Raw genomic sequence first — 27,993 nt, forward strand, 5'->3', positions numbered from 1 at the left:
GCACAGAATTCAATAATATAATGAGATATTCCACACTTTATTATAAAATAAGTTTTGTGTTAGATGATTTTCCCCAACACTTGGTATAACCTAAGGGTTCTGAGCACGTTTAAGGGAGGCTAGGCGAACCTCTGGAGTTGGGTAGGGTAGGTGCAATAACTGCATTTTTTACTTATGATGGGTTGACTGGCCCATAACCCTGTCAAAAGTCCAGGAGCATCTGTATAGGGCTATTCAAAGGATTACCACCGGACAACAAGAAAGACTCAGAGAAACCTCAGGACCTATTTAGCTTTCTCCAGATTCAGACAATTTTTCTGGATCTCTGTCCTAGACCCAGCCTCCCATTTTAAATGAACACAGGACATGGACACAGAAACAAACACATTTACCCCCAGACTGCCATGTTTTCTCTTGGTTGTGATTCTCTTTCACTAAGGACACAACTTTTTCGCCTACTCACAGAGGTCTGAGCTGTTTACAGAGTGACAGTTCCTCATTTCTCATAGTCCCACATCTATGGCAGACCAGTGGCATCTGGTTCAATATTTTATTAAATCCTCCTGAAAACTAACAGTTCAATCTATTAAAAAACTACAGTCCCTGAGCAACATAAATTAACTAGCAGGCTGTGGTTGTAGCATGCCACACAGCCCATTTGCTGCTGAGACATTTATAGCTGTAGAGTTTCTGCACATTCTGGATGCAAGAAGCATAACCTTTATAAGCCTTCCTCAGACAGTAAACAGTGAAACTTTTTGAAAGAAAAGTTCTCTAGCAGAAAAAGGTTATTTAGGTCCAGAATGAATGAGTTTTGTGTCTTGCCTTAATTATCCATGAATCTAATGTAGAATCTTTCCTTGGGAATATTTCAGTTTTTAGCCACTCCTATAGCCCGAGGGTCTTACCCTCGTCTTTCAGCCCTCAGCAAAATGACTGAAGAACATTCACACACAGGCCCCATCGGAAGACTGTGCTCCACAGAAAATTTAGAAGTAATTTATTTTTGCTGCAGGGCATCTGCAAGTTAGGTGGCAGAAGTAAGTATGGATGAATAGTTTTATTTTGGACTAGTTTTGACAGTCGGTGGTCAGTCTTTGCCATCTTCAAATGTGGTTGTCACTTCAAAAGTAATAGAAGCCGGTCACCTTTGATGGCTATCAGGAGTTATGGAGAGACTATGAATTAATGGCCTTCTACTCAGTTACAATAATAGTGCCAGGGCCAGACAAAATTAAAGTGCCTGGACTGGCTCGGAGACTGATTCTTCAGGAATCTCCCTGCAATGTGCTCCCTTAATGAGTTTCTCCTCCTACCCCAGGCCATTAGTCTTAACATTTATTTGCAAGAATACACAGAAAGGTAGGAAAATCTTTGTGTATTTCTTTTAAAAGCCCCAAAGAGATTACCTATAGGCCCAAGACTGCCTATATATAATTTAGGGATGCTTTTTCTTTTTTTTTCCTTGAGCGAGTGCAATGTTAAACGCTTGTTGCACAGAGAGAATGGTAAAATGAAGCTTTAATAACAACAAACGCTCAGCTCATTTACGAATTTACTGCTTGATAGTTCGAAGGAGCAAAGACTGTAACTGACTATAATTGTGCAGCTAGCACAGCCATCAGTCACACCGGGACCTTTTCTGGGCTGAGCACTTTCTCTAGATTTCTGGAGCCTCTCACAGATTAAGACTTCTCTTTTAAAGGAGCTCACCTAGCTGTACTAGAAAAACACAGATGTCCTCAAATTCATTGTGTGGTCCTTGTATTGTCACTGACATTAGCATAGCTGACATCACTCTGTTAAACAGTAATCAAAAAAGTCACATTAAATAAATGAGTGCAGAAACTATAAATTAGGATCCACAGCTGTGGGTTTTACCCTCACCCAACAGAAGCGCTGAACCTATCTAGGTTTCTGTTTTTTCATCTATAAAATGAGAGGTTAGCAAGAGATGAACTCCAACACTCTTTCTAGCTCTTTAAATTCTTTGCCTTATTTAGTTTGAACAAACACGTGCATCAAATGCATTCCAAAAGACAGGAGTGTAAAGTGAATACTTGCATACTAAATCATGTTTCCAAATTACTTACACTGTTGTTTAAGAAATGAGTACTTACAGAAGAAAAAATGGACCCAACGTTAAGAAAAAATAACATTTCAGAAAATTTGTATCCATTGCGCATATATGAATATGTATGCTTGGTAGTTAAAAAATAGTCTCATCAGCAATCAGTCCATGTGATTCCTGAAGACTAAATAAAAGTACAGGCATACACCACGCTAAATTCTTGCCTTGGGTGAAATTCCTACCAATTCTATGAATTATATGGAATCTCATAATAGCCATCAATTAGACAATTAAGATTTTTTTCTTCCTTGTTATTGATAATGTTGTTTCTATGTCTAAATCACTGCTCTCCGAAAAGGCTACACGGAAGTACACTTTGTGAAGTGTTCAGAGAATGTACTCAGCAATGGGGGAAGTAGACCTATCACTTTTAGACTTACTATTTTTATTTTCCTTCACCCCCACAACCACTGCCAGGAAAAGAAAAAGGTTTTGTCTTACTAATTTGATAGCATTTTTTTTTGCCCAAATCAACATGGTATTTTTGAAGATGTAACTTTTTGGGCAGCCATTTGTTAACATGTGTCTGTGATATACAGCAATAGGACCTTTTAAATTCACTTTTCGAGGGGAAGAGAAAGAAAATGAATATACAATGGTTGGAGAAAATAGGACTCGGGTCTCTTCTTGCTAGCTGTGGTGTTTCTCACTGTGATACATCGATGACATTTATCCTTTTCCACCTTCATTTTCCTTCCATTCACTCACAAGATGTCTTTATCTAAGGAAACTATCTCCTAGGAGTTTGATAAGATATTTATAGAGAAATTTAATTCCAAAGTCAAACAGGAAGGCAATATAGTTAACTTCTTCCACTGAGTCTAGGCAGAGCTTATAGGCATAATATTATAGTGAATCTGGATTATGGGTGAGCAAATATTTGTCTTCATAAACTATCTACCATGGCATGGAGTCTGTACTGTAAGTGAAGGTGTGAACACACCATAATAAGGCCCAGTGAGAGGCATTCCATTGCAGTGATGCTTGTCACTATGTAGGTTTGAGATGGCTAAATCCTGCTCCATACAATTTATAGTAAGAAGGGAGTACATGGTCCATAAATCAGCTTTGTTCCACAAAATTCAGCACTTTTTTACTATCGAAACAATTTGCGATTATCTATTGTTTTAGTTGGATCTCTTTTCTCCTCTAGTAACACAAATAATTCAGTGTTGATTCCACTTACAAACAGAACTTTAGAAAAGTTATTTTAAGAAAAATGAATATGGAACTAACTTATTTTTCTCACAAATGAAGAAGAAACAGTCTACAAATTACCAAATTTAGCAAATTTGCTAGTGAAAGAAAAAAATTAAAATTAGGAGTATCATAGGCTCCAAATGTAGTCTATGCACTTATTTTTGCTAACTTTAATTTTACATATTTATGATGATATTCCAAAGCATATTTTGTAAGAATTACAAACGATGTTATAAGGTCCTGCCAGTTTCCCATTACTTGGTTTGGCTATAAAGTGGTCTGGAGCTGCAAGGTTTAATGTGAAAACCAAACGGTTTGGTATAAAACGAAGATTAGCTGTGACTAAAAATGAAAATATGTCCTTGTCAAATTTATGTAAAAATACTTAACAACTTTCAGGAACTACTTTTCAGACTAATACTGTTGTAAAGTAAAATAATGTTGAAATACATGAAAAAAGGCATACTAATGCCAGTAAATATTTTTAACTGAGTGCTAGAAACATAGCAGCATTGTCCAGGGTTTAGAAGCAGACACCATTTCCTGCTTAACAGAAGATAATGCTAATGAGAAATACAACTGGGAATACACAAGCAAGGGCAGAAAGCTGGGATGAAAATGAGTTTAGAGCTCTAATGCCAGCCAAAATGGCAAGGTGCAACAAATCACCATAAAGGTTTAACATGCCACTTCGCAACATCGCTGGAAGATAGTACTTAGTATCAGGCGCCACACTACGTCATCAGGGGCAAAGAACAGGAGCTGCTGTATCACATTCATCTTACCCAGCTGCTCCCATATCAGAATCACATACCAACCCTGTCTGGTTCTGAAGGCAGGGTTCACAAGCCCACAGTGAGAGCCTATAGTTCACTTGCTAAAGTGCAATTCCTCCTGCGGCATGGCGTCTTTCCAGTCCAGAGTTGAGAATTCTTGCCTTTGGACCACAGATGCCTCCAAGAACACAAGCAAGGGACGCCTCATTAGTCTTCAGAGGTACAACTACAATGGAAAGGGCGCCGGAGTCTGCTCCATCCACAGACGGGCAGCCTTATTTGCTTCTCTCAGAATCTAACAAGTGACAATGGAAGAACTAATAAGAACACAGAAGAAATTTCAAGTCCAAGTCTTTGCTGTGCATTGGAAATGATGTTAACTGTGACTCCTGAGTCACCAAGGTGAGTCGAACCGATAAGGGTGATGCTGCGAAGTGTGGAGCCTGGCCCCCTGTGACAATGAAGTGTACACAAGGCAACAACAGGCTTTGTTTGTGGGAGTCTCTGGACTAATGCCATGTGGTACTGGAAAGGAGGAGGGAAGGAGTCACTGCATGGGTAAGAGAGGCTGCTGCACCAATGTGGATTTTACAACATGCACACATACCATGGGGGCTTGAAAACTATCTGTGCATGAAGGTGACCATTCATTTGTGGCATATTTCAAGCCTACTTAGATGCTGCATATGCCAAAGGAGCCAGAGGCACCCAGGTCTCCTCTCTGCTTCCTGACCTTAAGTGAGCAGAGTCTGTGTCCAAGAGTAGCTTAGAGCCTGCACACCTCGCTCTGCAGGGGGCTTCTTTTATTAACTGGGTGAAGGGAGAGATATGAGTATCATAACAATTCAAGTCACAGAATTTTCAGCTGCTTTCTTTCCAGCTCAATAGGTAGATATTGTGTCCATCTTTGTCTAGGTCTAGTTTATTTCAACCAAAGAATCACAATGGCTTGGAGTGGCAGCTCTGGAGACCAGCGGCCTGGCTTTATCCCTTGGTTCAGTTGCTTACTGACTATGCAACTTTAAGCAACTTAGTTTGCTCAGTCTTGGTTTCCTTGAGCATAAACAGGACAACAGGTATGTGCTACAGTCATTAGAAAGCCAAACAGTAATAATACTCATAAAAAACTTACAGCTGGGCTTAGTATGAGGCAGATGTTTAACACTTAATATATATTAGCTGTCATCATCATCACCAAATAAGTAACAAATAATACAAGTGGCAAGACATTCGTTCGTGGATGTGTTATTATCAATTTAGATTATGCAAGGTAAGTCTGGCTTTTATTTTTTATTTGGTCGTTATTATCTCTTCTGGTTAATAAACTTGTTTGAAGGAAGGAAGGGCTCCGTAATAGGTTTCTTACAGATGTCACACATAATAAATATAAACATATGTGGTCCTCACATGGGGAGAGAGGCAAAATTCTACACTCTGGGCTTGGTCTTCTTCAAGGTAACTTCAATTACAGAAAAGAGGCTGCAGCCCAGGGAAACGGGCTTGCAGGGAGAAGTGGGAAGCAAGAGTATGACTTGTTCCTTGCCTCGGTAATGACATAAAGCGAATAGGTTGGAGTCCGCCAAGCCGCTTCTCGGAGCTGGGAGGAGAAACCATACAGTAGGCAGGGCACCAAGGCACTCCTATAGGTAGGATCTGCTGTTTGTTCACTCATTTCTGCAGTGGATCAATAAACATTTATCATGTGCTTAGTCTGCTTTAGGAATGGGAGAGAGAAACATGATCAAGCCATGGCTCCTGCCCTCTGTGTGTTTCTAGTTCACAGACAGCCACAAATATACTCTGAATGGAAAGGCTTCTTAGAAACTAGAAGATAAGTCAAGATGCATAATGAGAGCTTCATTCAACTGAGAGGGACCAGAGCCCTAAGTATTAGGTAGCAACTACTGAATTTCTTTTCTTACATTTAAAAAATCAAGCCCATAAGTGGGGAACTGCACAATTCTGAGATCTGCACGTGGGGAGCTGTGTGGATTTGATCTGAAGCACTATAGGCTTCCAGAATGCTGGGTACATTCCTATTTTGTCCATGGATAATTTGCGCCACCCTCACTGTTACTAGTAAAGAAGACAAAAATTGATAGCCGTGGAAGCGACTGGCCTAACACTACCCATATTTCACTCTCTAGTGCCTAAAAATAATGCAGAACATATTGCTTTCTTCACTTGAGACTGCAAGAATCCGGGCATCACGTGTGATGTGAGCACATGTGTTTTGGCTGGTACACGCTGCTGGACACCCTGCCTAGCTCTGGGGTATTGTGGTAACAATTCAGGAGGTGCTTTTTCAAGGCAGTTTGGTTTTCTCACTGTCACCACTGTCAGTAATAATGCTGGAATACTGCCAGTGACATGCTTCAAATGTAGCTTTGTGCATTTCTGTGGCCTCAGGTAGACATGTACCAATCACATAAATATTCTCTTGCTATCGGCTGGACAGTAACTTTCTTAGCCATCCTTGGCCTAACAGTCTACAAGGGAAACAAGTGATGACACGCCAAGTGCACAAGTACCACTGAGCGCTCTAACACTCAGAGGCTGACCACTGATTGCAATGATGAACGGTGCCACGAATTCAAAACCTGTCTAAATCATTCTACCAGTATTAGAACATTTTTTTCTTTCTCTCTCTTTTCTCTTTTTTTTTTTTTTAGATGGAGTCTTGCTCTGTCGCCAGGCTGGAGTGCGGTGGCACGATCTCGGCTCACTGCAACCTCTGCCTCCCGAGTTCAAGTGATTCTCCTGCCTCAGCCTCCCGAGTAGCTGGGATTACAGTTGTGTGCCACCATGCCCAGCTAATTTTTGTAATTTTAGTGGAGATGGGATTTCCACTAAACCAGTATGGCCAGGATGGTCTTGATCTTTTGACCTAGTGATCCGCCCACCTTGGCCTCCCAAAGTGCTGGGATTACGTATGTGCCACTGCGCCTGGCCTTAGAACATTTTTATTGTAATACGATATATAACTTAAAATTTACCATTTTACCTATTTTTAAGTGCATAATTCAGTGGCATTAAGTCATGTACATAGTTGTGCAACTATCACCACTGTCTGTCTCACGAATTTTTCATCAACTCAAACTGAAACTCTCTAGCCGTTAAACATCAATTCCTCATTGCCTCCTTCCCCAAGCCCCTGGCAGCCACCATACTTTCTGTCTCTAAGAATTTGACTACCCTAGGTACTTCATGTAAGTGGAATGATACAGTATTTGTCCTCCTGTGACTGGATTATTTCATGTAGCATGATGTCCTCAAGGTTGATCCATGTCCTAGCATGTGTCAGGATTTCCTTTCTTTTTAAGACTAAATAGTACTCCATTGTATGGATAGATCACATTTTTGTTTATCCACTCTTCTGTCAAAGGACACTTGGTTGCTTCTAACTTTCAGCTATTGTGAATAATACAGCATGAACAGAGGTGTACAAATACTTGTTTGAGTCCCTGCTTTCATTTCTTTTGGGCATATATCTAGAAATATATATTTGTAAATAAAGACAGTAGGGCTGCATTTCTGGGTCCCAGCGTAGTACCTTTTTCACTGAATGCACACTTAAAAAGGGACTGCATGCTGCTAAAGAAAAATGTTTTACAGACGGTATTTGCCAAATCACAAAATTAACCAAGTAAGAGACGTCTTGGCTAACACAGCCTCATCCGGTGAGGTCAAGTTATGATACCAAACAACATTTTAGAATCTAAAACTCTATTTCTTTTCTTATATTCTTCTTAGTTGCTCTCTTAACTTATGGATCTTTCATAATGGCTATTTCATTTACCTTGGCTTAACTAGACTGTTAGTTGCACAGAGCTCTGGTTTAATGGTTGCAAGTTCTTCATGTATTATCACTAAAATTAGCAGTGTAACATCTGAAAGAGAAATGATTGCTAGTGCCCTCGACTTAACTAAAAAGTGCTAAAACTGGCCAGGCGCAGTGGCTCACGCCTGTAATCCCAGCACTGCGGGAGGCCGAGGTGGGTGGATCACGACGTCAGGAGATCGAGAACATCCTGGCTAACACGGTGGAACCCTGTCTCTACTAAAAATACAAAAAATTAGCCGGGCATGGTGGCGGGTGCCTGTGGTCCCAGCTACTTGGGAGGCTGAGGCAGGAGAATGGTGTGAACCTGGGAGGCGGAGCTTGCAGTGAGCCGGGATTGCGCCACTGCACTCCCTGGGCAACAGAACAAGACTCTGTCTCAAAAAAAAAAAAAGTGCTAAAGCTAACACAGTGGTCAGGATAGTAATTAAAGATGTTTTTGAGAACTCAAAATTGTATAAGTCATAGAACACATGGTATTTAAATAATTGTTGGTGTTAAAGTACCTGAAAATCAATGAAGCATGTTACAATGTATATAATCAGATCTGTAATTTTGACCACTGAAACTGTGAACTTGTTAACAGTGCTCATTAATCAACCACCCTCTTCACATAATGAATTATCATTTTACTTAGGTACTCATAACTTCAGTTAAATTTTAATGCTGTTGTTGTTCTTTATATCAGTGTTGATCATAAAAGTGAAAAAGGTATACAGGATAAGAACCATTTATTTATGCTGTGTTCCTTTGGTAAAATATTGTCCTCTGTGCTTGGCAGAATTCCCTTGAGAGACACGGCTAACAACCTGGGTATTGGCTAAGGAGGGCAGGGGACACTTCCAGCTAATTATACGGTGAAAGAGCCTGGACCTCACCACTTGCAAGCTGAGGAATGGTGAGTGTGTTTCTTGAAGGAACATTCAACGAGCTAGACTTAATCTAGAGTCAGGAAAAATTAAAAAAATCAGGCTAGCATCCTAAAAGTTCCAGGTAAAAAAAAAAAAAAAAAAAAAATCACAATTTTAGACGTTAGGAAGAAGTTTTAGAACATTATATATATATATTTGGAACGTAAGAAGTTAGAAGTTGTTTGTAGATTCAAATGGATAGGTTAAGTCCAGGCACCAGCACAGCAATTAGGACAGCAGAAAATTAAATTGATCCTGAAGCTAAGCCTGTTCAGCTCAGGCACTTGAGCAATTGCCTGCCAAGGAGTGAAAGTGGATTGGCTCAGCCCTTGGGAGCCAGCTGTGGTGGGGACCGTGGGGCATGTGGACAGTGGTTGCAGGAAGGCACTAGAGCTGGCTGAGGGCAGGTGTGTGGCTGACAGCTGGCTGTGTTAGATGTGCCCTGAGGGTTCCAGTATTTGTTTTGGAGAAGCAGTAGAGCACTTTTACAAATGCAGCCTGATGCCAAGCCCACGTCGGCTCGCCAGGCTATGGATGGGACACTGAGCAGGGATTGGACACTCAGCAGTTTAGAAACTACAGGGCCCTGGAGATTGTTTAAATTTGTATTCCCTCCCTACCTCCTGAAACACATGTAAAGATGTGTGTATGGGGTGGAGAGAGGAATGGATATATAGGGAAATATACTACGTCCTTATTCTCAGATAAATCTTACTCCTCAAACCCAGCATAAAAGGGTACATAAAGAAATCAGCAGCCACATGTTAGCAACAGCCCTCTTCTTACATGATCTCTGGGTCTCCTGCCTTGGTCACCTGGGCTGAGGAGGTAACGGGTGGTCCCCAGCACTCAGTGCTCAGGGTGAGAAGTCATACTGGAGTGGGCTGGCTTCCCTCCTGGGAACCATCCGCAGAAGTGGGCACAGCAGGGCCACCCATTCTTCTTTCCTACCCTGGTGGAGTTGTTTTCAAAGGCCAGAAAAACCATTCATGTAAACAGAATTTACAAAATGTAACTGTAGGCCGGGTGCGGTGGCTCATGCCTATAATTCCAGCACTTTCGGAAGCCAAGGTGGGCGGATCACCTGAGATCAGGAGTTCAAGGCCAGCCTGGCTAACATGGTGAAACCCTGTTTATACTAAAAATGTAAAAAATTAGCTGGGCATGGTGGTGCACTCCGGTAATCCCAGCTACTTGGGAGGCTGAGGCAGGAGAATTGCCTGAACCCAGGAGGCGGAGGTTGTAGTGAGCCGAGATTGCTCCATTACACTCCAGCTTGGGCAACAGGAGTGAAACTCCGTAAAAAAAGAAAGAAAAAGAAAACCCACAAAATTGAACTGTAATCTTATGAGAGAAAGTATTCTAGTAGATATTGCTATCTGAGGCTCATCAAGAGTCCAGAGAACTTCCAGCTTGGATTAGTGAGAAAAACAGGAGTCAACAGCAATTCCAAGTGCAGAACACAGGGATGAGCTCTAATTAGAAATGGGAGGCGCACTTACTCCAAACCATCTGGCCATATCACCTACAAGATAACTGATGCCTAAGTTCTCTTGGATTTCTGAGCAGGAACCAGCTTTCATGAAGTAGGATGCAGGCCAGTGGTGCCATTTGAACGCATCACAGGGTACGAATGAGCACGTGGGTAAAGGGGTGGCATGACCAGGAAATGATCCATTCTCCTTTCCTGGTTGGTGTAAGACAACATGTGCAGCCAGAGACATGTAAGTGATAGATTTTTATAATGTGATCATTTACATGTCTCCTGCTTGGTTTATCTTAAAAATACAATTAAGAATCACATGCGGGTGCCTGGATATCTATTTTATTTGGCCAACACATAATTTTAAAAATGATTCATTGCCAACCAAAAAATTAGAACACTTAATAAAGAAATCAAGATTTCTCCCTTTCCTCGGGGGAGACAGGAAGATTTGTGACATTGTAATATACTTGCCTGAAGCTGGACATTGGGTGCCTTCTCACCCCACTCTCTGCACCCGAGCTCATCCGTACTCAGGTCAACTCTACTGGTCCCCCTAGGCAGTTATGATTTTAACCCTTAACTATCCCTTCTATGACCTTTAGGATCTGAACTCAGAGTCAATCTTAGCCTGCCAAATTATTAAAGAAAAATCTTGACAATTGTGACTACAAAACTGCAATCAACAGATGCAATTACAATTAGGTAATTCTCAGCAGAGACACCCTCAGGCATCCCCAAGTGTCCCCTAAGGAGCCAACACCGCTCCCATATGACAGCTACCGAGTTAATATTTTCAGTGAGTGCTATGTCACCTCTTCATTTTGAAGATCTTAATATATTTCTGAGATTTTCTTCCTTTCCTTTTTAATGAAAGTTAAACCTAAGAATTAGTCATCAATAGCTGAACATATCTTTAGAGAGTGGACAGTTTTCTTCAAATTCTGACCACTGACTCCAAACCCACAATTCAAGCTTTTATACAAATCAGGTAAAAGGATAAAGAACAAAGGACATTTGATAGCTCCCAATAATTAGGCACTTACACTAAGCGGCTTTTTCCTGAATTTTTTCTTATTAATGCTTGCTTTCTGGCAATAGGAACAACGAATCAATGTTTATCACAGACGCTTATCAAACACCCTTGGAGGAATAATACCATACAATGATGCAGTGAGAGAGCTAACAGGGAGAAGGGCTGCCTGGAAATGCTAAGTCCTGAATAAATTACTAGGCTGCAGCCTAGCCACTGAAGACGGAAGTCTAGATATTTCTATTATAAAACCACTGAATGGAAGACTTGAAAAACTAGATATTTTAACTTAAGATACCCACAGTATAAGAAGAATTCATCCTGGCTAGGTATAGTGGTTCAGTGCCTGTAATCCCAGAACTTTGGGAGGCTTACGCAGGAGGATCACTTGAGGCCCTGAATTCAAGATCAGCCTGGGCAACATGGCAAGACCCTGTCTCTACAACAACAAAAAAACCCCAAAATTATCTGGGTGTGGTGGCGCATGTCTGTAGTCCTAGCTACTTGGGGCTGAGACAGGGGGATTGCTTGAGTCCAGGAGTTTGAGCTGCAGCGAGCTGTGCTTGTGTCACTGGGCTCCAGCCTGGGTAAAACAGCAAGTCCCTATCTCCAATAAATCAATAAATAGAAAATACATAAAAAGAATAAACTTCTCCCTGACTTCCCTTAAAAAAAATTCATCTTAAGGAGGTTTATTCATTTTTTTGAACAAAGGACTTGTTAATTTAAATTGATGTTGGTTATAAAAATGCAATGGAGTACACGATTTATGAAAAATATTTCAAAGGTGGCTGAAAAATAAATGATCATTTAAATAAATGATAGTGATGAGCCCATTTTTCTTGAATTAAGCTGTATCTGAATTTAAATGTACTCCTATTCATTTCAACTATTTTAATATATTAAATTTTTAATCCAAGTAATTATTATTCAAACTTTAACAAAATCATACTACTACATGTAGGGAATCTGCCCACTATAACATCTACACTACAGAAAAATTAATAAAATATCTTACAATATTATGAAACTTACATCCCTGAAATTTTTTTTTTTAAAAAAGCAAAGCTGTTCAAAGTCCAGTGCTGCATGAAAGGGCTTACATGAAAGAAGCATACTTTTCTTTACTGACGGTATACTCCATGTCTCCTATGGAAAGCACTAGACTAGATGGAAGAATAGGGTGTTGAAGATGATTAAAAAGGATCAACTCATAGCTCTTACCATGCTGTAACCTAATAGAAAAGACATATGGTACCCAAATCATTCAGAAGTGTGAGTGCAGGGAGAGTGTATGTCGGCACTGTCAGGAGGGACACAGTAAGGAAAGCGCTAAGTCCCAGGTGTCCAAACTGGAATTCTGGTACTCAGGCAGGTGCTGCCTAAGTCATCAAAGAAACATAATAAACACCAGAATGAACACTGGGCCATCTTTAGACACGATAACATGGACTACAGTTTTGTCAAATTTTGTTTTGTTTTTACAAAGAAATAGTAGTATGTTGGAATTTAATAAATGAATCCAGTTTTACTTGCAGCAAAAGTCATGAAAATAGTTTCACTTTAGCTCTACCTCAGCAGTGCCATAAGCAAACAGCACATATGAATATAACAATGATAAAAACATCTTCCAGGGGATCAGTGAAGCTTTATTCACTTTAAAAAGCACACCCTGTAAGGACACCAGGCAAAATTTATATTACTATTCTAGAAAATATAGTACTTAATATAATACTACATCTTGTAATGCTGAGATCTGCCCAAAATATTCCTCTCTTAATCAACACAGTGGCTCCTCTGTATCCTTCTTAAAAATTAATTTTATGTAATTTTCTATAAATGAATCTAAATTAAAGATTCCAGAGATAACCCATTTCCCCGTTAAAAAGAAACTTAGATTTATGTTAGAAGAAGAGGGGTCACGAATCTTGGTTGACATGGTTTGGAGGATCTTTGTCCTCCAAATCTCATGTTGAAATGTGATTTCCAACAATGGAGGTGGGGCTGGGTGGGAAGTATCTGAATGACAGGGATGGATCCCTTTTGAATGGTTTAGCACCATCCCTTTGGTGGTAAGTGAGTTCCCACTCAGTTCATGTGAAATTTGGTTGTTTCAAAGTCTGGGACACCCTCCCGCTCGCTCTCGTGTTCCTGCTGTTGCCATGGGACACGCTTGCTTGTGCTTTGTCTTCCTCCATGACTGGAAGTTTCCTGAGGCCCCACCAGAAGCTGAACAGATCCTGGCACCATGCTTCTAAAGCCTGCAGAACCACAAGCTAATTAAACCTCTTTTCTTTATAAATTACCCACTGTCAGGTATGTGTTTATAGTAACACAAAAATGGACTAATACATTGCCCAAATAAGTCAGATTAGAAACTGGACTATTTTTTTCTTAATGCATACATTTCTTTCCTTATACTCTTCACTGTTTTACTTATTAATATAAAACAAAACTGGAAAGAGTTCAAAAAGTGATATTATTAGGTTTGAATTCCTGGATTCAATAACCAAGATATGGGTTTAAACAATCATCCCAAGAAAAACATGCTCAGTTTTTAACGCTCTTATGAACTAGAAAGTGAAGTCACATCAACATGAATCAAGACACGCACCCAGTAGAGATCATGAAGCACTTGGGTGTGACTGGGAATGTCAACACACTCCATCTTGAGACATCAACTGTGAAGAATGATCAATTTTATTAGTAATTATGCAGCCCTCTCTCAGTATCCTTCTATGAACTCTAGGGCTTGAGTTTAGGAATTAAGAGACACAGATAGAACCAGTTTTAATAAGCTATGCTAATAGCTAGAGGTTAAAAATAAGTGGAGTTACCAGGCATTCAAATGAGGAATCAGTAGGACAACTGTGCCCTGAGATGGCTGGTGAGAATTCAGCCCTGCTGAATGTGGTGCAAGTTCAGGGCTGGTTCCTGGCCACAGGGCCTACAGTTCAGCTGTTCAGACCTAGCTCGACCTCCTGCAATTGTGGAAGGTGAACAAGCAGCACTGAAGAGAGGCTCAGGGAGTCCATACAGATACACGACAAGGCCTTTATGCACACCGAAGACAGTGATGCTGTCCTTCTGCTCCCACCCCAGGTGGCAGACCACTTGGCACCTTGCTGGGTCTGGGTCTGGAAGGTTTTAATACCCAAAGCATTTGCATTTAATGCTAATGCCATGCCCACTCAGAAGCATTTGGGGCTTAGAGAACGTTCCCCAAGCATGGTAGTATTGATGCCCCAGGACCTTTGGTTTACTCATCTGCAGAGAACAATTTTTCCTATAATCCAGCCCTTTACTTGACTGAGTAGGAGCCTGGGCATAAGGAATACTAGTGGCTGAGCATGGCTGAAGAATGATTTTACTTCGTGCTATCGGCTTTGGCACCTTCACCAAGGCATGGCCTTAAGGTAAGGAGACAATGAGCTGTGTCATTCCAGGTGGCTGTGTTCCTAGCTAACTTCATAATTAAACACCCATCCCGTGTGTTTTCTTGGGTACAAAGAAATGGTGCTCTCCATGGGAAAAGGAGAGAGGACCCCCTCTCAAGGGGAGACAGCTCCAATCCTTGGTCTTCTCCCCTGTCTGGACACAAAGACTTTGAGGCACACAAGCCATGAGCATTGAAACTCCAGAGGCAGCTACAGCTTGTATACTGGTGTCTAATGCATATTATCAGTAGAGTTAATATTTACTGGGGCCAGCACTTTAAAGGTATTAATTTGTTTTCTTGTCATAACATTTTATGATGTAAGAACTATTATTATGCCCTTGGAATAGCTGGGGAAACTGAGGGACATGAAGCTAAGAGGCTTGTCTAAAGTCACACAGCCAGTAAGCCACAGAACCAAGGTGTGGGCACAAGGCAGTTGTCCCCAGGGTCTCCACTTTCACCATGGAAGACCCCAGCATTTGTCTCTGAGAAGGAAAGGTGCAGCTAATGCTCCCCTGCTTTATGGCTTCCTCTAAAACTTAACAAGTTTCTCTTGCTCAGTAAACCAGACAAGAGGATACAGCATCCTCACCATTGAGAGTTATCAGAACTCAGGAATCAATGAATGACACAAAATACACCTATTCAAAAGAATTCTAAAAATGCTTCTGTAAAGGAGAATACGTAAAAAACATTTATTTAGCTATTCTGCAATGATGGCTCAAAGAAAAGAGTAAGACATGCTGGCAGAATTTCAAATATTTATAGACTTAAAGCAATGGTAAACTGCAACAAGCTGATGACTGCATGGTGTTGTTGTCAGTTAATTAAAAAGAGCACCTGAGCTTTACAGAGCAAGGTGCATGTTTGAGTTTTACTTACCTGAGCCAGCGTAACAGGGCAGTTAAGAATCAGATGCACTGACTCAGATTAGGCCCTCCCACAGACTACCTATGTGCCCTGGGACAAGTTCTCCAACTGCTGGGTTCTTAAGCTATTATTTATCAATGACCAACTATGTACATATATCATCTAATTTTTACCACAGTCCCTATGCAGTACACATGACCATCACCATCACATCTCACATGTGCAAAACAGTTCAGAGATGTTAAGTAACTCATTTAAATTTACAGTGCCACAAACTAAAGAGCTGGGGTGTAAAACCAGGTTTCTCAGATTCTAAAGCCACACCTCTTATCATTCTCTGACACTTTCCTCCTATAAGATGAAACACTGGTAGCTATGCTCCCCACACTCTTTTTTAAAAATAAAATCTTCTTTATAAAAAGTTCCCATTAGGTTGAGTCAAGAAATTGGGGTTACTTTAGGAACTATTACAGTAATCATATAAAGTCCGGGTCAGAAGAGGCCTTTACAAAGGTCAATTTGTTCAACTTACCCTTGTACCTCAACCCTATTCAATTATCTGGAAACCTGAAGGACAGCAGCTAATTGATAGACCGAGATAAAACATCCATACATGTTTGTGTGCACATATGGCCTGTTCCAAGCACGCCAAAGACTGTGCTAGGCAGGATCTCAGCATCTGGTTCATACTTACAGGACTGCATATTAAGGCCACATATTTTAAATAATTGTCACAAAGAAACATCTATGTGTGAATTTCTCAGTGTAGTCTCAGGAAAGGTGATTTTGAAATAAAACTTTGAATAATGCATCCAGACCCAAGCTATTTTCGACATACAAGTCACACTTACTTATAGTGGAAAAGAAACTGCCTCACATGTAAACGGATAGGCCAGGGGAACTATAGTTAACGTCAACTTGCCTCCGGCTGCATGCTGCAGGCATCTCTTTGAAAACAGGGCTTTCATCAAATTTTCCCTCTTATCTTTTTTGTTTCATGTTGTCTTCAGAAAAACTTCCCATTTTTATTGTGATTTTTTTTGGTGGTGCTAGTATTGTTTAAATATAATAGAATGGGTGCCAAATACTTGATAATATGCTGCATTTGCTAAATGTACATCTGTTTAAATGTGTTATGGAAAGGAGATGGAGGTATAGAGTATCAGAATGAAAATAGTTACATTTACCTATAACAGGTATTTATGTAATATAATAGCTACCACTTGCTATTTTGCCCCAGAATGCAAAGTTCTTTAATTATTTTCAATACCTGCAACTTCTGTGATTTCTATGTACCAAAGTGGCTGAGACAGGAATATTACTATAATTAATACAAATGTTCTTAAACTCCTGAAAGATCTATAGCAATTTTAGAAACAATAGTAAATATAATTAATCACAGTAAAATTGATAGTGCTTATATACTAAATTCTGTCAAACATGTTATTGAGATAAATTATTCCTTATGAAAAATGTTAAAAATGCAGGTGTTTTCATTTATACAAATATATCTAATTATACATGGATGAAACACGGTAAAAAACAATTATGTCCTATTCAAGTTATTTTATATTAATTTTGAGAGTACATTGCCCTGTGGTTCTGTATGAAACATTTATTTTGTAGACATTTACCTCACAACCTAAGATCTGCTGCATCAAAATGTCAAATCCTTAAAGGAACACATAATTTGGGGGAAGGAAAATAAAAAATTGCTTTGCTTACAGGATCAAGTAAAAATAAGAGTTTACATTTCATAAAATGTTTTAAAGAAAAGAAGGTTTCAGATGGTATTAGTCCAGGTAAAGGCCAAACGAATTAACATACATGAACAAAAAACTAGTCATTGCTTTGTGATGGGTTTGTAAAACATCCTAAAATAAAGCCGATGGTCATGTCAGTTTTTAGTCATTATTGCCTATATGTTAAATAATTCCATGCATTAGTACGAACTGAACAGACTTTACATTTTCTGTTAAAAGCCCACCATCCACAACTAATTTTTAAAGAGGGCCAATTCTTCAGAAGGCAAAACAATCTTAGCTAATAACTGACAATGCCTCCGAATAAAATGTCAAGCAATTACCCAGTGTTTGAATTTGCTGTCTTCCTGCTCCTAAGCTAGCAGGCAAGCTGGCCTGGCATGTGACAAGTGCAGACGATGGCGGCTGGCTCATCCTCTGCAGGACAGACTTCCCATTTTATTTCTAGAAGGAATGAATGAATTTGTTTCACCCACATTGCCTCTTGGGCCCAGTCTGTCTTTATGACCAACAGCACCTATTTGAGGTGTACGACTCAGAATGCCGCAGTAGAGGAAACACAGGCTAACCAGCCCACACAGGAATGAGTGCAAAGTTTCACAAGTTCTTCCAACTGACAAAAACAACTAATAATATATTGAAATCCACACTTGAGGCAGTTCCTTTCCTTCCCCCTCTCTCATTCCTTTTTCCATTTCCCCACGATTTCCTTTTTAATTGAGGGCCTCCTGTGTGAAGGTGGAAAACATGTGGCTGGAAGATAAACCACTCACCAGCCATCACCTCTGGGCTTGAACTGAACTGAGAGGGCCTGGGGAAGAGCTGCTGCAGAGGTTTAAGTAGGGGAACACAGTAATAAACCACATGTGGTACTTCTACAATAGCAAATGCATAGTAGTGTCACCATTGCTACTAGCTACTAGGAAACCTGGTATTTTGGAACTGAGGACTTCAGAGATCATCTAGTTGAGTTTCCTCAACTTACAAATGAGGAAACTAGGGCCCAGAGAAGTTCAGAATCACAAAGTCAGTTAAAATACAGATCTAGGAATTCCACATCTAAATTCAGTGTTCTTCCAACCGAGCAATGTGCTGATTACCTATCAACAACACCCCAGCAATTTATCTATGATTAATGTTATATTTTAACTTTTCTGCTTAAAAACACTACATATCAAATTTAAACTTGAAATTAGGTAAAAAACCCTGGACAATTGGATGGTTTTAAGAATTTCTATGGAATATGATAGTTTGTACAAGACTGCTCAAGTCTAAAGATAACAGCAAGTTTTGTATTTATGAGCATGGTATACTGGCTAATTTGTCTGAGAGAGAACATACTGTATTTTTCAGAAAAAGCAAATCCCAAAGTGGCACATGCTGTGAAGACAACGCTTTTAAGACTATTACCTAGTAAATAATCAGGTAACTCTGACATGACTTATTGGCATTTAGTCTAAAGTTGTATCAAGGCCATGTGTTACCAAAGGCATCTCTTCAATGCATAATTTATAACATAACCTCCACGACTACCTGAGAGACCCAGGTAGAATAATGAATTAATATTGCAGAAATAGACCCTTCAAGGATTAGTTGACATTTAGCTAAGGTCACAAGGGCACCTGGATTAGCAGTTGCAGGCTATTCCTCACAGAGAACTTGCCAGATGACAAAATATATCCAACGTATTCCCAGAATTTAAAATAAACCTCTTCAGAATGTTTAGTTTGGATGTCTAAGCACGGAAGGGCCTATTGTTGCTTAGGACTTATACTGGGTCATATGTTTGTAAAAAGTACAAACTACTGGTGCCAAAAATAAGCCATCTACATAAACATTGAGTTGGGGAGCGAATGAAGAACAGCCAGGAAAAGCCAGGCGCGGTGGCTCACGCCTGTAATCCTAGAACTTTGGGAGGCTGAGGTGGGAGGATCACGAGATCAGGAGATCAAGACCATCTTGGCCAACATGGTGAAACCCCATCTCTACCAAAAATACAAAAATTAGCTGGGTGTGGTGGCAGGCGCCTGTAGTCCCAGCTACTTGGGAGGCTGAGGCAGAAGAATCGCTTAGAACCTGGGAGGCGGAGGTTGCAGTGAGCTCAGATCATGCCACTGCACTACAGCCTGGCAACAGAACGAGACCCCATCTCAAAAAAAAAAAAGGTGAGGCATAAGAAAAAGAGGAAGAAAAAAGGAAATAAAGAGATAAATAGGTAAAGAAGGGTAAAGAAAAGAGGGGTAGAGAGGAATGGAATGAAAATAAATAATGAACGAAAAATGAAGATAGGAATCACATGATGGGTAGAAAAAGAGATAAAGGGCAGGTGACAAGTGGGGAAAAACAGTTGTAATGATGGGGACCGAAGACCAGGGATGTGCACAGCTGTGACAGAGCAACAGTTTTTCCTGGGGCTTGACTAGAACAGAACCATAAATGGAGGGAGATGCAGAAAAGGAGCAGGTGCTTGTATCGATATTGGGATATTAACTCGCCCTGAAATATTGCTATTTCCAAAGGTTTTACCTTCATCCTTGATATTCCTTCTTCTCACTCTACAAAAACTCTTGAGGAGCCTCCTCCAAACCTATGGCTTCAGCTCCAGAAATGTTGATGACTTTCGGACTATAGAAACTATTATTTCTAGTCCACAGTAGCATATTCAACTTCCCAGTGAACATCTCCACTTAATTTTAAAGGAGCATTGAACCTAAAATGTGCAAAGCTGGGATTGCTGGCAATATGGCTGAATAGGAACATCTCCGGTCTGCAGCTCCCAGCCAGATCAACCCAGAAGGTGGGTTATTTCTGCATTTCCAACTGAGGTACCTGGTTCACCTCACTGGGATTGGTTGGACAGTAGGTGCAGCCCATAGAGGGAGAGCTGAAGCAGGGTGGGGCGTCATTTCACCGGGAAGTGCAAGAGGTTGGGGAATTTTCTCCCCTACCCAAGGGAAGCTGTGAGGGACTGAGCCTGAGGAACCCTGCACTCCAGCTCAGATACTGAGCTTTTCCCACAGTCTTCACAACCCACAGACCAGGAGATCCCCTCCAGCGCCTACCCCACCAGGGCCCTGGGTTTCAAGCACAAAACAAGATGGCTGTTTGGGCAGACACTGAACTAGCTGCAGGACTTTTTTTTTTTTTTTTTTCCATACCCCAGTGGCTCCTGGAATGCCAGTGAGACAGAACCGTTCACTCCCCTGGAAAGGGGTGCTGAAGCCAGGGAACCAAGTGGTCTGGCTCGGCAGGTCCCACCCTCAGAGCCCAGCAAACTTAGATCCATTGGCTTGAAATTCTTGCTGTCAGCACAGCCGTAGTCTGAGATCGACCTGGGATGCCCCAGCTTGGTGGGAGGAGGGGCACCTCCCATTGATGAGGCTTGAGTAGGCAGTTTTCCCCTCACACTGTAAACAAAGCTTTTCCCCTCACACTGTAAACAAAGCCACCAGGAAGTTCGAACTGGGTGGAGTCCACTGCAGCTCAGCAAGGCCACTGTAGCCAGACTACCAGATTTCTCCTTTCTGAGCAGGGCATCTCTGAAAAAAATGCAGCAGCCCCAGTCAGAGACTTATAGATAAACTCCCCACCTCACTGGGACAAAACACCTGGTGGAAAGGGCAGCTGTGGGCAGCTCTGAAGAGAACAGCAGATCTACCAGCACAGTGTTCGAGCTCTGATAAAGGGACAGACTGCCTCCTCAGGTGGGTCCCTAACCCCCCGTGGATCCTGACCAGAACACACTTCCCAGTAGGGGCCGACAGACACCTCATACAGAAGAGCTCTGAGTGGCATCTGGTGGTTGCCCCTCTGGTCTGAAGCTTCCAGAGGAAGGAACAAGCAGCAATCTTTGCTGGTCTGCTGCCTCTGCCAGTGATACCCAGGCAAACAGGGTCTGGAGCAGACCTCCAGAAAACTACAGCAGACCTACAGCAGAGGGGCCAGACTGTTAGAAGGAAAACTAACAAACAGAAAGGAAGAGCACGTTCACTCAGAGACCCCATCCGAAGGTCACCAACATCAAAGACCAAAGGTAGATAAATCCATAAAGATGGGGAGAAACCAGCGCAAAAAGTCTGAAAATTCCAAAACCAGAAGGCCTTTTCTCCTCTAAAGGATCACAACTCCTCGCCAGCAAGGGAGAAAAACTGATTGGAGAATGAGTTGACGAATTGACAGAAGTAGGCTTCACAAGGCGGGTAATAAAAAACTCCTCTGAGCTAAAGGAGCATGCCCTAACCCAATGCAAGGAAGCTAAGAACCTTGAAAAAAGGTTAGACGAATTGCTAACTAGAATAACCAGTTTGGAAAAGAATGTAAATGACCTGATGGAGCTGAAAAACACAGCCCGAGAACTTTATGAAGCATACACAAGTATCAATAGCCAAATCGATCAAGCAGAAAAAAGGATGTCAGAGACTGAAGATCAACTTAATGAAATAAAGTGAGAAGACAAGAGTAGAGAAAAAAAGAATAAAAAGGAACGAACAAAGCCTCCAAGAAATATGGGACTATGTGAAAAGACCAAATCTGCATTTGATTGATATACCTGAAAGGGACGAGGAGAATGGAACCAATTTGGAAAACACTCTTGAGGATATTATCCAGGAGAAATTCCCCAATCTAGCAAGACAAGCTAACATTCAAATTCAGGAAACACAGAGACCACCACAAAGATACTCCTTGAGAAAAGCAACCCCAAGACATAATCGTCAGACTCACCAAGGTTGAAATGAAGGAAAAAATGTTAAGGGCAGTCAGAGAGAAAGGTCAGATTACTCACAAGGGAAGCCCCTCAGACTAACAGTAGATATTGATGCAGAAATCCTACAAGCCAGAAGAGAGTGGGGCCCAATATTTAATATTCTTAAAGAAAAGAATTTTCAACCCAGAATTTCATATCCTGCCAAACTAAACTTCATAAGTGAAGGAGAAATAAAATCCATTACAGAAAAGCAAATGCTGAGAGATTCTGACACTACCAGGCCTGCCTTACAAGAGCTCCTGAAGGAAGCACTAAACATGAAAAGAACAACCAGTACCAGCCACTGCAAAAACACACCAACTTTAAAGACCATCAAAACTATGAAGAAATTACATCAACTAATGGGCAAAATAACCAGCTATCATCATAACGACAGGATCAAATTCACATATAACAATAGTAACCTTAAATGTAAATGGGCTAAATGCCCCAATTAAAAGACACACACTGGCAAATTAGGTAAAGAGTCAAGACCCATCAGTGTGCTGTATTCAGGAGACCTATCTCATGTGCAAAGACACACACGGGCTCAAAACAAACGGGATGGAGGAATATTTACCAGACAAATGGAAAGCAAAAAAAATCAGGAGTTACAATCCTAGTCTCTGATAAAACACACTTTAAACCAACAAAGATCAAAAGAGACAAAGAAGGGCATTACATAACAGTAAAGGGATCAATGCAACAAGAAGAGCTAACTATCCTAAATATACATGCACCCAACACAGGAACACCCAGATTCATAAAGCAAATTCTTAGAGATCTACGAAGAGACTTAGACTCCCCACAATAATAGTGGGAGACTTTAACACCCCACTGTCAACATTAGACAGATCAATGAGACAGAAAATTAACAAGGATATTCAGGACTTTAACTCAGTTCTGGAAAAAGCGGACCTAAGAGATATCTACAGAACTCTCCACCCCAAATAACAGAATATACATTCTTCTCTTCACTTCATCACGCTTATTTTAAAATTGACCACAAAACTGGAAGTAAAACACTCCTCAGTAAATGCAAAAGAATGCAAATCATAACAGTCTCTCAGACCACAGTGCAATAAAATTAGAACTCAGGATTAAGAAACTCAATCAAATCAGCACAACTACATGGAAACTGAACAACCTGCTCCTGAGTGACTACTGGGTAAATAATGAAATGAAGGCAGAAATAAAGATGTTCTTTGAAACCAATGAGAATGAAGACACAACGCACCAGAATCTCTGGAACACATTTAAAGAGTGTGTACAGGGAAATTTACAGCACTAAATGCCCACAAGAGAAGGCAGGAAAGATAGAAAATTGACACCGAAACTTCAAAATTAAAAGAACTAGAGAAGCAACAGCAAACAAATTCAAAAGCTACCCAGAGCCAAGACATAACTAAGATCAGAGCAGAACTGAAGGACATAGAGACACGAAAAACCCTTAAAAAAATCAATAAATCCAGGAACTGGTTTTTTGAAAACATCAACAAAATAGACCACTAGCCAGACTAATAAAGAAGAAAGGAAAGAAGATCAAATAGATGTAATAAAAATGATATAGTATCACCACTGATCCCACAGGAATACAAATTACCATCAGAGAACAGTATAAACACCTCTATGCGAATAAACCAGAAAATCTAGAAGAAATGAATAAATTCCTGGACACGTATACCCTCCCAAGTCTAAACCAGGAAGAAGTCAAATCCCTGAATAGACCGATAACAAGTTTTGAAATTAAGGCAGTAATTATTAGCCTACTAACCAAAAAAGGTCCAGGATCAGATGGATTCACAGTTGAATTTCACCGGAGGCACAAGGACGAGGCGTTACCATTCCTTCTCAAACTATTCCAAACAATAGAAAAAGAGGGAATCCTCCCTAACTCAGTTTATGAGGCCAACATCATCCTGATACCAAAACCTGGCAGAGACACAAAAAAGAAAATTTCAGGCCAATATCCCTGATGAACTTCGATGAGAAAATCCTCAATAAAATACTGGCAAATCAAATCCAGCAGCACATTAAAAAGCTTATCCACCACAATGAAGTCAGCTTCATCCCTGGGATGCAAGGCTGGTTCAACATATGCAAATCAATAAGCATAATCCATCACATAAACAGAACCAATGACAAAAACCACATGATTATCTCAATAGATGCAGAAAAGGCCTTCGACAAAATTCAGCAGCCCTCCATGCTAAAAACTTTGAATAAGTTAGATACGGGTGGAACATACTTCAAAATAATAAGAGGTATTTATGACAAACCCACAGCCAATATCATACTGAATGGGCAAAAGCTGGAAGCACTCCCTTTAAAAACCGGCAAAAGACAAGGATGCCCTATCTCACCAAACAAAGCTGGAGGCATTGCGCTACCTGACTTCAAACTCTACTACAAGGCTACAGTAACCAAAACAGCATTATACTGGTATCAAAACAGATATATAGACCAACGGAACAGAATAGAGGCCTCAGAAATAACACCACACATCTACAACCATCTGATCTTTGCTAAACCTGACAAAAACAAGCAATGGGGAAAAGATTCCCTATTTAATAAATGGTGTTGGGAATGAATATCTAGTCATACACAGAAAACTGAAACTGGACCCCTTCCTTACACCTTACACACAGATCAACTCAAGATGGATTAAAGACTTAAACATAAGCCCTAAAACCATAAAAATCCTAGAAGAAAACCTAGACAACACCATTGAGGACACAGGCATGGGCAAAGACTAAATGTCTAAAACACCAAAAGCAATGGCAACAAACGCCAAAATTGACAAATGAGATCTAATTAAACTAAAGAGCTTCTGCACAGCAAAAGAAACTATCATCAAAGTGAACAGACATTCTACAGAATGGGAGAAAATTTTTGCAATCTATCCATCTGACAAAAGGCTAATATCCAGAATCTACAAAAAACTTAAACAAATTTACAAGAGAAAAAACAACCCCATCAAAAAGTGGGCAAATGATATGAACAGACACTTCTCAAAAGAAGACATTTATGCAGCCAACAAACATACAAAAAAATGCTCATGATCACCAGTCATTAGAAAAATGCAAATCAAAACCACAATGAGATACCATGTTATGCCAGTGAGAATAGTGATCACTAAAAAGTCAGGAAGCCTGGGCATGGCGGCTCACGCCTCTAATCCCAGCACTTTGGGAGGCCAAGGAAGGCGGATCACGAGATTGGGAGTTTGAGACCAGCCTGACCAACATGGAGAAAACCTGTCTCTACTAAAAATACAAAAATTAGCCGGGCGTGGTGGTGCACACCTGTAATTCCAGCTACTGAGGAGGCTGAGGCAGGAGAATCACTTGAACCTGGGAGGCGGAGGTTGCAGTGAGCCAAGATCACGCCATTGTACTCCTGCCTGGGCAAAAAGAGCAAAGAACTCCATCTCAAGGAAAAAAAAAAAAGTCAGGAAACAACAGATGCTGGAGAAGATGTACAGAAATAAGAACACTTTTACACTGTTGGTGGGAGTATAAATTAGTTCAACCATTGTGGAAGACAGTGTGGCGACTCCTCAAGGACCTAGAACTAGAAATACCATTTGATCCAACAATCCCATTACTGGTTATATACCCAAAGGTTTATAAATCATTCTACTATAAAGACACATGTATACGTGTGTTTATCGTGGCACTATTCACAATAGCAAAGACTTGGAACCAACCTAAATGTCCAACAATTGATAAAGAAAATAGATAGACTGGATTAAGAAAATGTGGCACATAAGCACCATGGAATACTACGCAGCCATAAAAATGGATGAGTTCATGTCCTTTGCAGGGACATGGATGAAGCTGGAAACCATCATTCTCAGCAAACTATCACAAGAACAGAAAAGCAAACAGCGCATGTTCTCACTCGTATGTGTGTGCCTGTGACAATGCATGGACACAGGGAGGGGAACATCACACCCTGGGGCCTGTCAGAGGGTGGGGGCTAAGGGAGGGATAGCATTAGGAGATGGGATGACGGGTACAGCAGACCACCATGGCACATATATACCCATGTAACAAAACTGCTTGTTCTGCACATGTACCCCAGAACCTAAAGCATTATAATAAAAAAAAAATGTGCAAAGCTAAACTCTCCATTTTTACTGCCTACCCCCCCCAATTTTCTAGTTTCTATGTTCCACATTTTAGTGAACAGAAATATCTCCACTAACTTGCCCAAACCAGCAACTACTCTAAGTTCTTTCTATATAGTCCCTTCTCTCTCCAAATGGCTACTAAAATTTAACTCTTAACTTTCTAAAGTTGCTCTTTCTCTTCATTCTACCGGTCTTCCTGATTTGAGCTCTCTCCCCTCCTCAGTGTCCAATCCTAATGTTAAGAGTTATATTCCTAAAAATTAGATCATGTTACTACCTGCTCAAAGGCCATCAACAGTCTCAGGCCCAAGGCCAACCTCCTTCCATGACCAGATCAGAGTTTCTAGTCTTCTCTCTGCCAATCTCTCCACCTTTACCTTCTAGCGCCCATGAACTCACTCACACGGCATGATTACAACTGTTTTCAAACAATAGAGAAATGGACAAGACCCACATATTCCCTCTATTTGGGAAAATTCATGCCATCAATTCTTAGTATCTATATTTTTGTACTGATTTTTACATAAATTGAAGATTTTATTATTAAGCAAGTTTTCACTTGTTTCTGCAAAACAAGACACCGCATAGTTTTCAAGTATGGGAGGTGAGGATCCCTTAGTATGGCCATATCTGTTTTTCTCTCCCCCAGACTATCCCTTGGTTCTTGTAACACACAACTTTGTTTGTTTGTTTTTGGAGTCAGGGTTTTGCTCTGTTGCCCAGGCTAGAGTGCAGCGGAGTGATCATAGCTCAAGTGATCCTCCCATCTCAGCCTCACCAGTAGCTGGGACTACAGGTGTGTGCCACCACGTCCAGCAAATCTTTGTATTTATTGTTGAAACAGGGTTTTGTCATGTTGCCCAAGCTGGTCTTGAACTCCTGGGCTAAAGTGATCAAATGATTCACCTGCCTCCACTTCCCAAAGTGCGGGGATTACAGGCATGAGCCATGGTGCCCAGCCATACCACATGCTCTATGATTGGTTCTCTTACGAGCTGCTCCTGCGCGGCATGGTTCTGTTGGGCTGTTCTTGCCGGTTCTCTTTCTCACGATGTTGTGCTGATTACCTTCCCTAGCACGGTGCCAACACACAACACAGGCCCCGTAAAATCTGTCATCATCATCATCCTCACTATAATAAGAAGGAAAGTCTTCTCATATCCTTGTGATTACCAAATGTCTTAGAACGCTGGAAATCAGTACTAAACACTTCCTGGTGAATAAGTGGCTTTTAAGATTCTGCAGAGCTTTATCTGCCTCTGTGTGGGAAGACACAGGATGCTTATGTTATTCTGGCATGATATGCTTTGCATATTCACACAGAATCATAGCCATTTACTCTAAATTTTTGTCCCATAACCTTCCATGCCACATGATGAAAAATGTTAACAATCACAGAGTCACAGATGTGTCTGGGTTATCAAAGCCAGCTCAGTAACTGAGTATTTTCACACACACGAAACATTTCAGCGAACAATGGATATAACTGTATCTTTGGCAACAGCTAGGAGCTCACCTTTTCTTCATTACCAACACAACTCCAAGAAATATAATAACGAACAGCAAGATGCCCGCAATGACTCCAGCAATTTTAACTGTATGATCTGTCTGTTTCTCGGGTTCTGGGACTGGTTTCGGAGTGGCAGCTCCTGAAGATGAAAGGAAAT

At 40.8% G+C, this 27,993-nt stretch overlaps 1 protein-coding gene across 4 annotated transcripts in view; it reads right to left on the bottom strand.

Annotated features, from left to right (window-relative positions):
• The window catches only part of PTPRM (protein tyrosine phosphatase, receptor type M), an 840,737-nt gene that overhangs the window by 236,155 nt on the left and 576,589 nt on the right, over positions 1-27,993 (bottom strand). For all 4 annotated transcript variants that reach the window (XM_025365055.1, XM_025365057.1, XM_025365054.1 and 1 more), the window contains one exon: positions 27,843-27,975. In XM_025365055.1, the coding sequence (XP_025220840.1) occupies positions 27,843-27,975 (133 nt within the window). The remainder of the gene's footprint in view (positions 1-27,842; positions 27,976-27,993) is intronic.

This window comes from Theropithecus gelada, chromosome 18 (assembly GCF_003255815.1).
Source record: "Theropithecus gelada isolate Dixy chromosome 18, Tgel_1.0, whole genome shotgun sequence".
NCBI lineage: Eukaryota > Metazoa > Chordata > Mammalia > Primates > Cercopithecidae > Theropithecus > Theropithecus gelada.